General features: G+C 43.6%; 1 protein-coding gene across 1 annotated transcript in view; it reads right to left on the reverse strand.

Moving 5' to 3' along the window:
* Positions 1-15,289, reverse strand: part of reep2 (receptor accessory protein 2) — a 32,894-nt gene extending 17,605 nt beyond the window's left edge. Inside the window, exons 1-2 of the mRNA XM_036942716.1 lie at positions 14,821-15,289; positions 5,834-5,906 (exon numbers count right to left, since the gene is read on the reverse strand). Of these exons, the coding sequence (XP_036798611.1) occupies positions 5,834-5,906; positions 14,821-14,852 (105 nt within the window). The 5' untranslated portion in view covers positions 14,853-15,289. The remainder of the gene's footprint in view (positions 1-5,833; positions 5,907-14,820) is intronic.
* Positions 15,290-15,688: the final 399 nt, after the last annotated feature.

Below are 15,688 nucleotides of genomic sequence, written 5' to 3' on the forward strand. Positions count from 1 at the left end.
AAGAGGTTGAAGTCCCTTGGAGCTGATGCAGCCAAATGTTTTAAAATGACAAATTATTTATTTGGCGCTGTTATCAGTCAATCATCTCAGCCTAGTGAGCCTGAAGGCACTGGCAGGAGAGAGAGCAGCCCATTGAGTCCAGCGATACCAGTTCAACTGTTAGTCAAGGTTTTGCAGTTGAAGTGGTAAGACAGAAGGGATAGGATAAGCAATGTTTGGGTTTGGCTAGCTGGCCTTTTGTTGAAACAAGCGCTTTGTCAATGTCACTTTTCTTGAACCGACCTATCACAGCCTGGATGGGGCAGGACAAAATAATTTTATACTACAACATATTTTTATACTAGCAGAATTTAGTATACTATTACATTAACATGAAATAAAAAGTTATAATATTCTACTAAATTATTCATCCAGGTTGAGGATACTGCATCTGCAGTGGACAGATGTAGATTGAGCCAGAATGCCACACCAAGTTTTGATTATATTAAGAGGCCGAAGTCAATGGACCTAGATATGTTTAGTTTCCACCCCCAACAAAAGTGGGAAAAGTGTGGTGTAGAAGGTGCTCTTTTGTAAAGATGGGACCAACAGGAAGTGGCTGTCATACAGTGAAGCGAACCATGCTTTAGTCAGCTTAATTTGTACGGCATTTGCAAAGCCCACAGAGAACAGCCCTTTCATGGATTGAATCGCAGAAGGGAAGCATATTCAGAGTGGAACAGCATTATACATAACCTCTAGGCTGAGGCCTACTTTCTAAGGTCCTCCAAAAGGTAACATTGAGAGCCTGTTCATCGGCAGTCAGATGTCTGCTCAGAAAGCAAGTGCGCAGTAGAAGGCAAGTGCTAGAGCGCATTATAGATGTTGTTAAAGTCATAGGGAAGAGAGGTCTGAGCTACAGAGGTGTGCAGTCTGAAGCAGCTTATACACTAGATGACAGCAGCATTGAACATGGCAACTTTTTAGAGATGATCATTCTGCTGAGTACGACCTGTGTATTTCTTTTTTATTTAACCAGGTAGGCCAGTTGAGAACAAGTTCTCATTTGCAACTGCGGCCTGGCCAAGATAAAGCAAAGCAGTGCAACAAAAACAACAGTTACACATGGGATAAACAAACATAGCTTTTTCTATTGTGTTGTTGACTATGTACAGTGTGTGCAAATGTAGTAAGATTAGGGAGGTAAGGTAATAAATAGGCCGTGGTGGCAAAGTAATTACAATTTAGCATTAACACTGGAGTGATAGATGTGCAGATGATAACGTGCAAGTAGATATACTGGGTTGCAGAGGATTAAAAAAAAAAATGTTTAAACAATATGGGGATGAGGTAGTTGGGTGTGCTATTTACAGATGGGCTGTGTACAGGTAGTGATCAATAAGCTGCTCTGACAGCTGATCCGTAAAGTTAGAGAGGAAGACATAAGTCTCCAGCTTCAGTGATTTTTGCAATTTGTTCCAGTCATTGGCAGCAGAAAACTGGAAGGATAGGCGGCCAAAGGGAGCTGTTGGCTTTAAGGGATGACCAGTGAAATATACCTGCTGGAGCGTGTGTTGCTATGGTGATCAGTGAGCTGAGATAAGGTGGGGCTTTACCTAGCAAAGACTTATGAATGTATGAAAGAGCATCTCACTGCCTGCATAGGGAAAAGCAAAACAAAATAAAACAAAAAGGTATTTTTTTTAAAACTCTGAACCGGGGTCAAGAAGGGACAGAAGCTCTAACCACACTTATCAAAGACTACCACCGATAACGTCATTACCACCATCCGGCGCAGGCCACCATAACAAGTGAAATCCAGGAAGCTTGTATGTTCAGTCCAGATTGACACTACAACACAAGATCAATGCTCTGTCATAGTCAAATGTGTGACGAACGTCATGAGAGGCTTGTGGCTGTGGTGAAATGCGAGGCATCCACTGGACAATACTTTGTCCAGGTACCAAGTGAAGTACTGGAAAACATGAAGCCTGACATCAGCAAGCGCATTGGCAATTCCACTAACGGAGCCTCCAGTATGCAAGGGCAGTATAAAAAGACTTCTCTGCCCTGCTCTCTGCAAAGTCCACCAATCAAGTGCATGGGTGGTGCTATGTACAGACATTGAACCTTGTTTTGGCAGACAGAGTGTGTCTTGGCAAGTGGGTCACTTTTTTTCTCTCTCAATAACAACATAGCTGTGTTCTTCAGTGAATCCTACTAGAGGATGAACACTTTGGAGAAGGAGAGCAAGATCCCAAGACACAGACGTCTTGCTCCAATCGGAGAGACAGGCTGGTGGGCTAAAGACGGTGCCTTAAAGAAGGTCTTAGGAGCTTTTGGAAATCCAGATGAGAGTCTGTATGTTGATGTCCTTCTCACTCTGTCAACCATACAAGATCAGAAAAACAACACTACTGCATGGGTCAAGGCACAAGGATACATAGAGGGGGTTGCTGAAGTATGAAACAATACTTAAAAATGCAGATATTCCAGGTCACCTCACCAGTCTCAATATATCTTCAAAACGAATGGACATCGTGCATCGTATTGTGTCAACAGAGGAGCAGCTGAAAGGAATGGCAAGAGATGTTGAAAAAGTCAAGGCAGCTGTAGGCACATTTGTTCAGTGGGCTAACAGGAAGTTGCAGGAACTGGATGAGGAAACAGAGCTGGAGTTAGAGACCACTCGGCCAACGAAAAGGGCTCGAAAGAAGAAAACCATGCCTGGAGAGATGGCACAAGATGACTTTTACTGGGGGTAGAGAGTGCATACAAGAGTGGGGTCCATAATCAAATTCTGGATACAGTTATAGATAGAAATCGCCGATGGATGCTGAGTAATGGCACTTTGTATGCCGACATTGCTCTTATATACCCTAAAAGCTTTAGTCAGCTAACATTCAGTGCCAGTGGCTTTCCACAGACAGCCCTTCAAGAACAAAGCAAATAATTTATCCCTATTTGTTATATTGTTCAGTAATCTTATTTACATTAAGTGTGGCGTGGGTTGTGGTGTATTGCTGGGGGGGATTTCTGGTGGGCCGGTCTGAGACAAAAAGTCCAGGTACATATTTTGTTCTCAGTTTGTCCCTGCCTGCACCATCCCTACGATAAAGCATGGTGGTGGCAGCATCATGCTGTGGGGGCGTTTTAAAACGGCAGGGACTGGGAGGATTGAGGGAAAGATAAACGGAGCAAAGTACAGAGAGATCCTTGACGAAAATCAGCTCCAGGGCACTCAGGACCTCAGATGGGGAGGTTCACCTTCCAACAGCACAACAACCCTAATGCAGGAGTGCCTTTGGGACAAGTCTCTGAATGTCCTTGAGCGGCACAGCCAGAGCACGGACTTGAATCCGATCTAACATCTCTGGAGAGACCTGAAAATAGCTGTGAAACAAAGCTCCCCATCCAACCCGAGAGCTTGAGAGGATCTGCAGAGAAGAATGGGAGAAACTCCACAAATGCAGATGTGCTAAGCTTGTAGCATCATACCCAAGGAGACTTGAGGCTTTAAAATCGCAGCCAAAAGCTGCTTCAGAGTAAAGGGTCTGAATACTTAAGGATAAAATAAATAAATCACATTTACATTCACAAAAATGTCTAAAAACCAGTTATGTCATTATGGGGTATTGTGTGTAGATTTGGGGGGGCAATTGAATGCATTTTAGAATAAGGCTGTAAAGTAAAAATGTAGAAAAAGTCAAGGTGTCTGAATACTTTACGAATGCACATAAACAATTCAAAGTACTCAACCCAGCTGAGAAGTTGAGCCACATTTGGGGGGGGGGGGGGGAGATACAGTGCCTTGAGAAAGTATTCGGCCCCCTTGAACTTTGCGACCTTTTGCCACATTTCAGGCTTCAAACAAAGATATAAAACTGTATTTTTTTGTGAAGAATCAACAACAAGTGGGACACAATCATGAAGTGGAACGACATTTATTGGATATTTCAAACTTTTTTAACAAATCAAAAACTGAAAAATTGGGCGTGCAAAATTATTCAGCCCCTTTACTTTCAGTGCAGCAAACTCTCTCCAGAAGTTCAGTGAGGATCTCTGAATGATCCAATGTTGAACTAAATTACTAATGAGGATAAATTCAATCCACCTGTGTGTAATCAAGTCTCCGTATAAATGCACCTGCACTGTGATAGTCTCAGGGGTCCGTTAAAAGCGCAGAGAGCATCATGAAGAACACACCAGGCAGGTCCGAGATACTGTTGTGAAGAAGTTTAAAGCCGGATTTGGATACACAAAGATTTCCCAAGCTTTAAACATCCCAAGGAGCACTGTGCAAGCGATAATATTGAAATGGAAGGAGTATCAGACCACTGCAAATCTACCAAGACCTGGCCGTCCCTCTAAACTTTCAGCTCATACAAGGAGAAGACTGATCAGAGATGCAGCCAAGAGGCCCATGATCACTCTGGATGAACTGCAGAGATCTACAGCTGAGGTGGGAGACTCTGTCCATAGGACAACAATCAGTTGTATATTGCACAAAGCTGGCCTTTATGGAAGAGTGGCAAGAAGAAAGCCATTTCTTAAAGATATCCATAAAAAGTGTCGTTTAAAGTTTGCCACAAGCCACCTGGGAGACACACCAAACGTGGAAGAAGGTGCTCTGGTCAGATGAAACCAAAATTGCACTTTTTGGCAACAATGCAAAATGTTATGTTTGGCGTAAAAGCAACACAGCTGAACACACACCATCCCCACTGTCAAACATGGTGGTGGCAGCATCATGGTTTGGGCCTGCTTTTCTTCAGCAGGGACAGGGAAGGTTAAAATTGGTGGGAAGATGGATGGAGCCAAATACAGGACCATTCTGGAAGAAAACCTGATGGAGTCTGCAAAAGACCTGAGACTGGGACGGAGATTTGTCTTCCAACAAGACAATGATCCAAAACATAAAGCAAAATCTACAATGGAATGGTTCAAAAATAAACATATCCAGGTGTTAGAATGGCCAAGTCAAAGTCCAGACCTGAATCCAATCGAGAATCTGTGGAAAGAACTGAAAACTGCTGTTCACAAATGCTCTCCATCCAACCTCACTGAGCTCGAGCTGTTTTGTAAGGAGGAATGGGAAAAAAATTCAGTCTCTCAATGTGCAAAACTGATAGACATACCCCAAGCGACTTACAGCTGTAATCGCAGCAAAAGGTGGCGCTACAAAGTATTAACTTAAGGGGGCTGAATAATTTTGCACGCCCAATTTTTCAGTTTTTGATTTGTTAAAAAAGTTTGAAATATCCAATAAATGTCGTTCCACTTCATGATTGTGTCCCACTTGTTGTTGATTCTTCACAAAAAAATACAGTTTTATATCTTCATGTTTGAAGCCTGAAATGTGGCAAAAGGTCGCAAAGTTCAAGGGGGCCGAATACTTTCGCAAGGCACTGTATAAAAACAACAAGGCTAAAAATGGCATCCTCCTCTGTATCTCCCTCCCACTCCCTCTGTCAGTCTGCATGTGCCCCCGCTCAGATATTGAGTGGGGTTTCTATAGCAACCAGAGGGAGGAGACTAAGGAGAGCGCTTGGCAGAGGACCCCTCTTCCTTCTCTTTCTCATCCCTCTGCTCGCTGACAGGGATGAGGTAAGCTGGGAGGTTCCCCTTTTAAACGGATACAGTTGAACTGCTCTCGCATCCTCAGAGACAATGGAAACTTGCAGCATCCCATTGGAGAGAGTAAAATCCCACACCCCATTTAAAAAAATAAATAAAAAAGTAATCACTTTTTCCATTAAGAATATGAGCTGGCTACAAAAAGAGACTTTAAAATGTTTATCCTACAATAATATACTGGAATAATAATTGTAAAATAAATAGGTACAGTACTCACATATTCCTTCACATTCTTCGTCTTGACAGCCTTGTATGAGGAGTAGGCCGGGTAGAGGGTCCCGAAGGCCAGGCTGAAGGATGAGGAGGAGACATGGGTCAGAGGTTAAGTAAGGTACAGTAAACATCACCCGGGCAACATGACCTCAAGATGCCAACACTGAACAAAAATGCCCCCTCTGTTTCAATATTTATCTAGTCAAATGTTGCTTAACACATGACTCGAGTCTAAAACCCATGATCTCAGTGTTAACATAAATAGGTTGTGTTCAAAGAAAGTAGGCCATATTCTGAACAGGCTCTAAAAATGTGCACTCATAAAAATAAAAAACACTGTTAGCCTACTTAGGGTACCAGCTGTATTGCAATAATACATGGTGACATTTAGACATTAAAAAGAGCAGTTTGTTGGAACAAATTCTCTCTCCAGGAAACAGAAGATTGGAAAACCATGGAGAGCGTTTCTGCTACTGTACTGATAGAGGGACAAAACACAAAAAGGGCTAACGACAGGTCACCCACCGTATGTGAACCTACCTGCAACACACACAAAAGGAAAAATAAATCCAGTCACACACACACACACACAATACTCTGTCCCGTCGGCCCGGCAATTACTGCTGATGTGACAGGAACTGAATGCTGAGCGAGGGGAGATCTAGGACGACCACGCCTTACTGTCTGTCTGCCACACACAGCCATCAGAGGCTGTCTGCTACCAGTGTATCTACATTATGTGCATTTCTACCACTGTAGGTTAAACTGTGATAAGGTGTACCACCCTTCGGTCAGTGATACTTTGTGTATTCCAAACTCTCTCTTAGGCTGTCTTGTGGAACTCTTCCTGCTATGGGATTTTCTTGTTCCATTGGTGTATGTCGTGTACACTGGGTCCATGCATCTGCCTAGGTCTGAGTGATATGCCCAGCCATACATGTTGGGCCAGGCCTGCACTGTGTTAGCTTTACATTGCAGTAAGAGGAGACGTTGGGCAGGGCAGGCCAGAGGACACCCATGTGTCACAAGTTTGGACAGCACAGTAGAGTAGAGAACACTATAATGTACATATCTACTTTACTGTACTCTGGTCTACTGTACTGGCTACAATGGGAAATTGTAGTAGTCACAAACTACAGTTGGGTCAAAACAACCACCTCATTGACACAACTCTGCAATAGAGTAAGGCTAGAGTAATTGGTGTTTATCTGTTGGGCTTAGGTTGTGGTTTGTCATGTTTGCTAGGTGCATATATTCATAGGCTATATATTGTCTCGTTTGTCTATTATTTGACCGCTTAGTTGTCGTATTAGAGTAGAAGATGCCTGCGCAGTGGAGCGCATATGAGTAGTTGGCTAATTGTTTACATTGCCAGCTAACAAGTTGCTTGTTTGTCCTGTTTCTACCGATGCAATTAATTTGGAAACTGTTCCAGCTTCGTAACTAATCAGCTAACATTGGCAAACTCTGTAGTTAGTGAGTGAGAAATGAGGAGCGTGTAACTATCACAATTCATTATGGAAACACCTTATTAGGAAGAGAGTATGTGTATGGTTGAGAACTAGAGGAAGGAAGAGAGACTATGTTCCAGACTACAATTGTATCCTATTTGTTTTGTTGCTCCTCTTTGTTACTCTCGGTCAGTGAAAAAAGTGATGTGGAGAGTCAAGGCTCAGCAGGAAAAGGCAGGGAGGAATATAAATTAGAGATTATTGGAGGGATAGAGATGCGGAGCGAAAGGAGAGAGGACACCCGCGAGGGGAGCCTACGTTTCCATGGCGTGTGTCTGCCCTAAGTCTCACCATTCACCCTTGAACCACAAACCACAGGGCTAAAGTGACAGTGGTAGGGGTTTTGGAATTGTTTTTCTTTAAAAATGGTAGGAACTTATCTGTTCCAGAGCTTGTAATGGATTACAACAAGAAAATGGGTGGGGTTGACCATCTTGACCAACTGAGGAGCTATTACAATGTTGGACGCACAGGCAAAAAATGGCAGAAGTATGTGTTTTGGGGGAGATGCTCAACATAGCCCTCAATTGCGTACATTGTGTGAGGGACCCTGCAAAGGCCTCTTCCCAGAAATCTCTCCTCTGAAGGCATTGAAAAATGCAGCTTGTGCATTCACTTTGTGATATGGCTACAGTGGCAGGAAGAGGGGAGACAATAATGTGACACCATGGCGTGTGGCCCGAGTTGTAACTCGTTTGAAGGGCACAAAAGGTGTGTGGTGTGCATCCGGAGTGGACAGATTAGGGCAAAGAGTGGGAGATGTGTAGAAACCTCCTTTGGGTGCTCTACGTGTTCTGTGCCACTTTGCAGGATGGGGCCGTGCTTCCAGGCGTTCCATGACATGTTGTAGGCTAAATGCAAACACTAAAGTGATGGTGTGAAATATCAAATTTGTCCTACAAATATTTTTGATATCTAATACTTGTTGCATTCACTGAATAGTTGTCAAAATAGGCTACTATTTCAACATTTTGTGTCAGGCCTGATCTGTACTAAATCTTGAGAGTAGTTACCTACACAGTTACAACTGTGACGTAGCTTCTTCCCATTTCCCGGCAACATCAAAGACAGTTCAACATGTATAAAGTCTCGGGACTTACTGTCTATATGCCAATTTTCACATCAATACATATATATTTAGTTAAGACGATCGGGTTTTAACACGCCCAGAATGGATTTGTTGTAGGAGAAATCGACCTTGGGCAATGATTTCTCTTGAAACAATGAGCCGTCTTTCGGCGCGGACATCCATTACATTTCTGAGATAGTCCATTTGCAAGCTGGCGAAGGGATTTAGTGTGTCGTCAAAGTGCTGCTTTTAACCAGGGCAAAGGTGACCGGAAACATGACCGAATACAAACAGTGTAGCTATTCCCTCCGCAAGGCAATCAAACAAGCTAAGCGTCAGAATAGAGAAAGTAGAGTCGCAATTCAACGGCTCAGACACAAGAGGTATGTGGCAGGGTCTACAGTCAATCACGGATTACAAAAAAGAAAACCAGCCCAGTCACGGACCAGGATGCCTTGCTCCCAGGCAGACTAAATAACTTTTTTGCCCGCTTTGTGAACAATACAGTGCCACTGACACGGCCCGACACCAAAACATGCGGACTCTCCTTCACTGCAGCCGACGTGAGTAAAACATTTAAACGTGTTAACCCTCGCAGGGCTGCAGGCCCAGACGGCATCCCCAGCCGCGCCCTCAGAGCATGCTCAGACCAGCTGGCTGGCTGGTGTTTACAGACATATTCAATCAATCCTTATCCCAGTCTGCTGTTCCCACATGCTTCAAGAGGGCCACCATTGTTCCTGTTCCCAAGAAAGCTAAGGTAACTGAGCTAAACGACTACCCCATAGCACTCACTTCCGTCATCATGAAGAGCTTTGAGAGACTAGTCAAGGACCATATCACCTCCACCCTACCTGACACCCTAGACCCACTCCAATTTGCTTACTGCCCCAATAGGTACACAGACGATGCAATCTCAACCACACTGCCCTAACCCATCTGGACAAGAGGAATACCTATGTGAGAATGCTGTTCATCGACTACAGCTCAGCATTTAACACCATAGTACCCTCCAAACTCGTCATCAAGCTCGAGACCCTTGGTCTCGACAGCGCCCTGTGCAACTGGGTCCTGGACTTCCTGACGGGCCGCCCTGGTGAGGGTAGGTAACAACATCTCCACCCCGCTGATCCTCAACACTGGGGCTCCACAGGGGTGCGTTCTGAGCCCTCTCCTGTACTCCCTGTTCACCCACGACTGCGTGGCCATGCACGCCTCCAACTCAATCATCAAGTTTGCGGACAACACTACAGTGGTAGGCTTCATTACCAACAACGACGAGACGGCCTACAGGGAGGAGGTGAGGGCCCTCGGAGTGTGGTGTCAGGAAAATAACCTCACACTCAAAGTCAACAAAACTGAGATGATGATTGTGGACTTCAGGAAACAGCAGAGGGAGCACCCCCCTATCCACATCGATGGGACATTAGTGGAGAGGGTAGTAAGTTAAAGTTTCTCGGCGTACACATCACAGACAAACTGAATTGGTCCACCCACACAGACAGCATCGTGAAGAAGGTGCAGCAGCGCCTCTTCAACCTCAGGAGGCTGAAGAAATTTGGCTTGTCACCAAAAGCACTCACAAACTTCTACAGATGCACAATCGAGAGCATCCTGTCGGGCTGCATCACCGCCTGGTACGGCAACTGCTCCGCCCACAACCGTAGGGCTCTCCAGAGGGTAGTGACGTCTGCACAACGCATCACCGGGGGCAAACTACCTGCCCTCCAGGACACCTACAGCACCCGATGTCACAGGAAGGCCATAAAGATCATCAAGGACATCAACCACCCGAGCCACTGCCTGTTCACCACGCTATCATCCAGAAGGCGAGGTCAGTACAGGTGCATCAAAGCTGGGACCGAGAGACAGAAGCTGTTTTTCAATCTCAAGGCCATCAGACTGTTATACAGCCACCACTAACATTGAGTGGCTGCTGCCAACACACTGACTCAACTCCAGCCACTTTAATAATGGGAATTGATGTAAAATATATCACTAGCCACTTTAAACAATGCTACTTAATATGTTTACATACCTTACATTATTCATCTCATATGTATATACTGTACTCAATACCATCTACTGCATCTTGCCTATGCCGTTCTGTACCGTCACTCATTCATATTTCTTTATCCCTTTACACCTGTGTGTATAAGGTAGTAGTTTTGGAATTGTTAGGTTAGATTTCTCGTTGGTTATTACTGCATTGTCGGAACTAGAAGCACAAGCATTTCGCTACACTCGCATTAACATCTGCTAACCATGTGTATGTGACAAATAAATTTGATACGGATCGGTAAAAGGGTCTAACATTGCCATGTTGCTCCATGATGTTGTTTGCTATGGGGAAAGCTCAGAGAAGCCGTTTGTAAACAAACAATGGATATTTCACTCACCCTTTTCGTGGAATTAGTTGTCTTTTTATAATGGAAGATTATATTACTGCATAAGATATCCCATGAGAATTTATACAACATGCCTGAACAAAAAATTGCTTGCTAACATATCTGCTTGTTTTCAGATGAGACCACGAGTGCTGCCTCAACCACCACAGCTGGACCCAAGACACCTGTTACACCTCCTATCCCAACCTTTACAAATAGTTACCTTTCTAACCATTTAACCTGATGTAAAAGTCTTAACTGTGCTAGATACATCATGGTTAAATAAATTCTCCTAACATTTTTTTTTATCAAAACCAAAAAAGTAGTAAACCAGAGTGAGTGGGGGGGGGGGGGGGACGTGTCGTCAGGGCATTAAATGTACTTTTTGAATGACCTCTGCCAATAAAAGAATAACTTTCATCCGTTCTAATTATTAGCTTTAGTCGAACAGGGCGAAAATGGTCTTCTCCATGCTGCAACCCGTCTTGAGTTTTAATTCAGAGAAAGATGTTGAATTGAAAAGTAATTCCGATGGAGTTTAAACTTCTCTTTCTTACCTAAAACACTCTTTCTACTCGTTCCCTTCTGAGTTCTTTCTTTCACAGCACCCCATTATTCAATATGACCCTCTAGTGACAACATGCTACCACATTCGCTAGGAAGACATTTCTTTCTTGGCCATGTTGCGTATGTGCAGTACCAGTCACAAGTTTGGTCACACCTACTCAGTTTGTCTTTATTTGTACTATTTTCTACATTGTAGAAAAATAGTGAAGACATCAAAATGATTAAATAACACATGGAATCATGTAGTAACCCCCAAAACAGTGTTAAACAAAGCACATGCGCATCAAGTACGGAAGATGCAGGCTAGACATCTGGCAAAAACAACATATGGTAAAATGCATGTGCAGCTGGTGGACATATGGCATTAATCGCTCTACACGCTAAAGGTAATAGTTGCCTTAGATGTTATTATTGGTTATGTAATACAATGCAAAGTCAAACAGTAGGCTACATCAATAGCCCTATTAGCATGGGACTAGTATTACTACAGATTGTTGGTTACGTAATTATTAACCCAGAATCTGTTTTTCCAGAAGACGATTCGAAGGGGATTTTTCTCAAAACCCCTTCAAATTAGTGGATTTGGCTATTTCAGCCACACCCATTGCTGCCAGGTGTATAGAATCGAGTAGACAGCTATGCAGTGTCCATAGACCAACAGTGGTAGTAGAACGGCCTTACTGAAGAGCTCAGTGACTCTCAACGCGGCACCGTCATAGGAGTCCACCTTTCCAACAAGTCAGTTGCCCTGGTCAACTAAGTGCTGTTACTGGGAAGTGGAAATGTCTAGGAGCAACAACGTCTCAGCCACAAAGTGGTAGGCCACACAAGCTCACAGAATGGTTCCGCTGAGTGCTGAAGCACCTAAAAGTAATCTGTCTTCGGTTGCAACACACACTACCGAGTTCCAAACTGCCTCTGGAAGCAACGTCATCACAATAACTGTTCGTCAGGAGCTTCATGAAACGGCTTTCCATGGCCGATCAGCCGCACAAAAGCTCACCATACACAATGCCAAACGTCGGCTGGAGTGGCGTAAAGCTGAATTGACAAATCATCCTTCACCATCTGGCAGTATGACTAGGTTTGGCGGATGCCAAGAGAATGCTACCGGCCCCAATGTATAATGCCAACTGTAAAGTTGGTTGGAGGAGGAATAACGGTCTGGGGCTGTTTTTCCATGGTTCGCCTCCCTCTTCATCTCACCAAAACATAATTGGTCTCACCCCTTATGAAACAGCACCACTGTCACAGTGACAGCTCCATGATAACACATTACACACGATTAAAGAGTGCTTTTTGTTTTGGCTGATGTTAGGCTGGACAATAGAACGAGTTAAAATTAACCCAAGGCTGAAAAACGGCTTTAGAACGTTGGCTAAACTGGAACACTAGCGCGAGCCAATAGCAAATGAATGGAATCGAACGTTCGCAGAGACAGTTTTGACTGGAGTGAAGCTTAATAATGTATCCCTTTTAATTTTACCACTACAATCTGTTCTTAGGACGAAACTGAAAAACAACTCGTGTAGAAAGTAAACATCCGCACCTCAATGGTGCCAAGTGTGCCTATGTCTGCATAACGAGGAAGTAGGGGGGAAATGGCAACTTCTGACTATTTCTGGTCTCGCGTTTGACGACAACGAGATACACATTGCGAGATATTTGGCGAAATATACCAGCATGCTTCTCCAGCGGAAAACAATGGGGGGAGCTCAGCGTTCCAAGGGCAAAAGGTATTTCGGGGTTAGCGTTTGATGACGAGATACACTACCCAGCCTTACACAATTAGAAAGAGGCGATTCTCATGATTAAAATGGGGCCCATTTAAAAAAAAAAAAATCTAAATATACACATTGCGAGATATTTGGCGAAACTACCATCGTGACTATACAACAAAATGGGATTAGAAAGTTCGGACGGCGAGTTGGTGCCACAGTGCTCAATATAACTAATAGGAGCTGGCAGGGTGAAACATTCCCTTAAAATAAGGCCTGTTTGTTTTCGTGATTACTTAAACTACGGCAGCAAGCTGGGTATATGGTAATATTATGAAACTGGGCTCCACCGCGGATGCAAAGAGCTACATTTTATTAGAAATAAAGCATTGTTAAAAATATCATGTGTCCAGCCTACTGATGTGTAGCCGACATTCTTCGGCACTTGACGCATATGCTTCGCTTTTCAACTACCTAAAAGCGAGCTGGTTGGAGTCTGTGTACTTCGGTTTGTAACATTGAAAACATTGTACGCATGCAGCACACAACGCACCACAGCCTTGTGTTGTGGACTGCTCCATTGACAATGAATGACTTCCGCCGGAATGCAAAGAGTGAAGCATCTGGTGGACATGAGGCGTTAAAGCTTCAATGTGTGACTTCTTTGAGCGACGGAACAAAATCACAGAAATAAATTCTAGATCTGTCGTTCTCATCGAAAGCAAGTCTAAGAAGCGGTAGATTTAAACTAAGAAATAATGTACAATGCTTCCTGTTAAGTTTCGGTTTTGTATACCAGCTTCAAAAAGCTGAAAATACAATATTTATGGCTATTGAAAAGATATTTAACAGCGGTTTACATGATACATGGATTCGCTACACAATGCTTGTTTTGTCAAAAACTGAAATTAGGCGAACTATTCGAATTTTAGCAACCAGGAAATTATGAGCTATTTCTGCATTTTGCACATTTAAGACAAATCATGAATGACAAAGCTCGATCATGTAAAATATTGACTTGATCTTGGTTGAGGTAACATTGGAATAGTGCATAATCCTGAATAGTGCAGGCCTGGCTTCTATAAATCATCAAAACATATGACCGCAACTGCACTGCTAGCATGACACACGACAGCCAGACAATTCATTAATGATGCTAAATTATTTGGCTGTCAGCGTCATGCTAGCAGTACAGTTGCTGCCATGTTTTGTTGATCATAGCAGCCGGGCCTGCATTATTCAAGATTGTGCACGATTAGCGATAGCCAAGACTAAAGCATTTTTGCATTACTAATTTAGTTACACAACCAATATATGAATTCGTAAATTAGCTTCAGTAGGTGGCATTAGCAAGCTTGTTAGCCATTTAATGTATTCCACCTTCACTTCAGTTGGCTAGCAGCGTTGTCATTTCAACTAACCACATTAGCTAGCTAACGTTACCTTGCCAATTTTGCACTGGCTAACGGAGTTGCTGTAACGGTGTTGAAATTTGCCTACCATCCTGGCTTTATGAAACACCAGTGGTCAAAATGTACATTTAGACACCATGGGCTACATATAAACCAACGACAATTTAATTGCTAGAAATTTGCTCGCTCGCTAGCAATCTGGCTATCAAGATAACTGTTCGCGTGTGCTCTGGGCACAAGCCATGGCAGCGAACAGATGACAGCGCGAACTAGCGTATGTAGCTATAGAACGCGATAACAAACAGACGCTGCAGAATGCATACTCACACTACCATCCTGGAGATAATCCACGACACCATCTTAATTGAGTGTAGTGAGCTTTTCCTTATCGGGAAATCTAACTAGCTGTACACCCCCCCCCATTCCTCCGTCCACGACCGTGTGGTTGTGTTGTGATGCAAGTGCAGTTAGTTGCCTGCTGCTCCTGCTCTTGAATGCTCTATTTTACTGGCAGGTAGGCTACTGTGGATTCTGAATCTGCAGCATTCAAATCGCTGGAACTCCTCTTCTCTTAAAGGGGCAGGTCCACACTGCTTTGTCTTGTCCGTAGAGAAGGCAAAAACAACTGGTTACTGCCACAATGAAATAGGTCCTATGAAGGCTGCCACTGACCCAATTAGCTGAATTATGTAGGCCTAGCTAGATAGACAATACCAAAAAGCTCTACAGTGAAACGTCAGATGCACTGATGTCCCAGACCATGTCTAGGCCAGGGCTCTCAAACCCTGTTCCTGGAGAGCTATGGTCCTGTATGTTTTCACTCCATCCTAATCTAGCACATCTGATTCTAATAATTAGCTGGTTGATAAACTGATTTAGATTAGTTATGACTGGGGTTGGAGCAAAAACCTACAGGGGTGGGTAGCTCTCCAGGAACAGGGTTGGCCTGCTGTAGGCACGAGGCAACTGCCACAAGTCTATCTTCATTCATTCCCTCCTAAAAAAATGGCAGGGTATTGTGTGCAATAATCTTTGCACGAGATAGTTCTATGGCATTATGTAATACAACAGCCGTTTGGGGTTTGGTAATTGAATTAGGACCACAACCTATAACTAGCATGTGAATACACAAGATTTGCCATTAAGTAGTGGCTGGTTCTCTAGACTTCAGTGGAAGGATATAAGAGACTGACTG

The sequence above is a fragment of the Oncorhynchus mykiss genome, chromosome 14 (assembly GCF_013265735.2).
Source record: "Oncorhynchus mykiss isolate Arlee chromosome 14, USDA_OmykA_1.1, whole genome shotgun sequence".
Taxonomy (NCBI): Eukaryota; Metazoa; Chordata; class Actinopteri; order Salmoniformes; family Salmonidae; genus Oncorhynchus; species Oncorhynchus mykiss.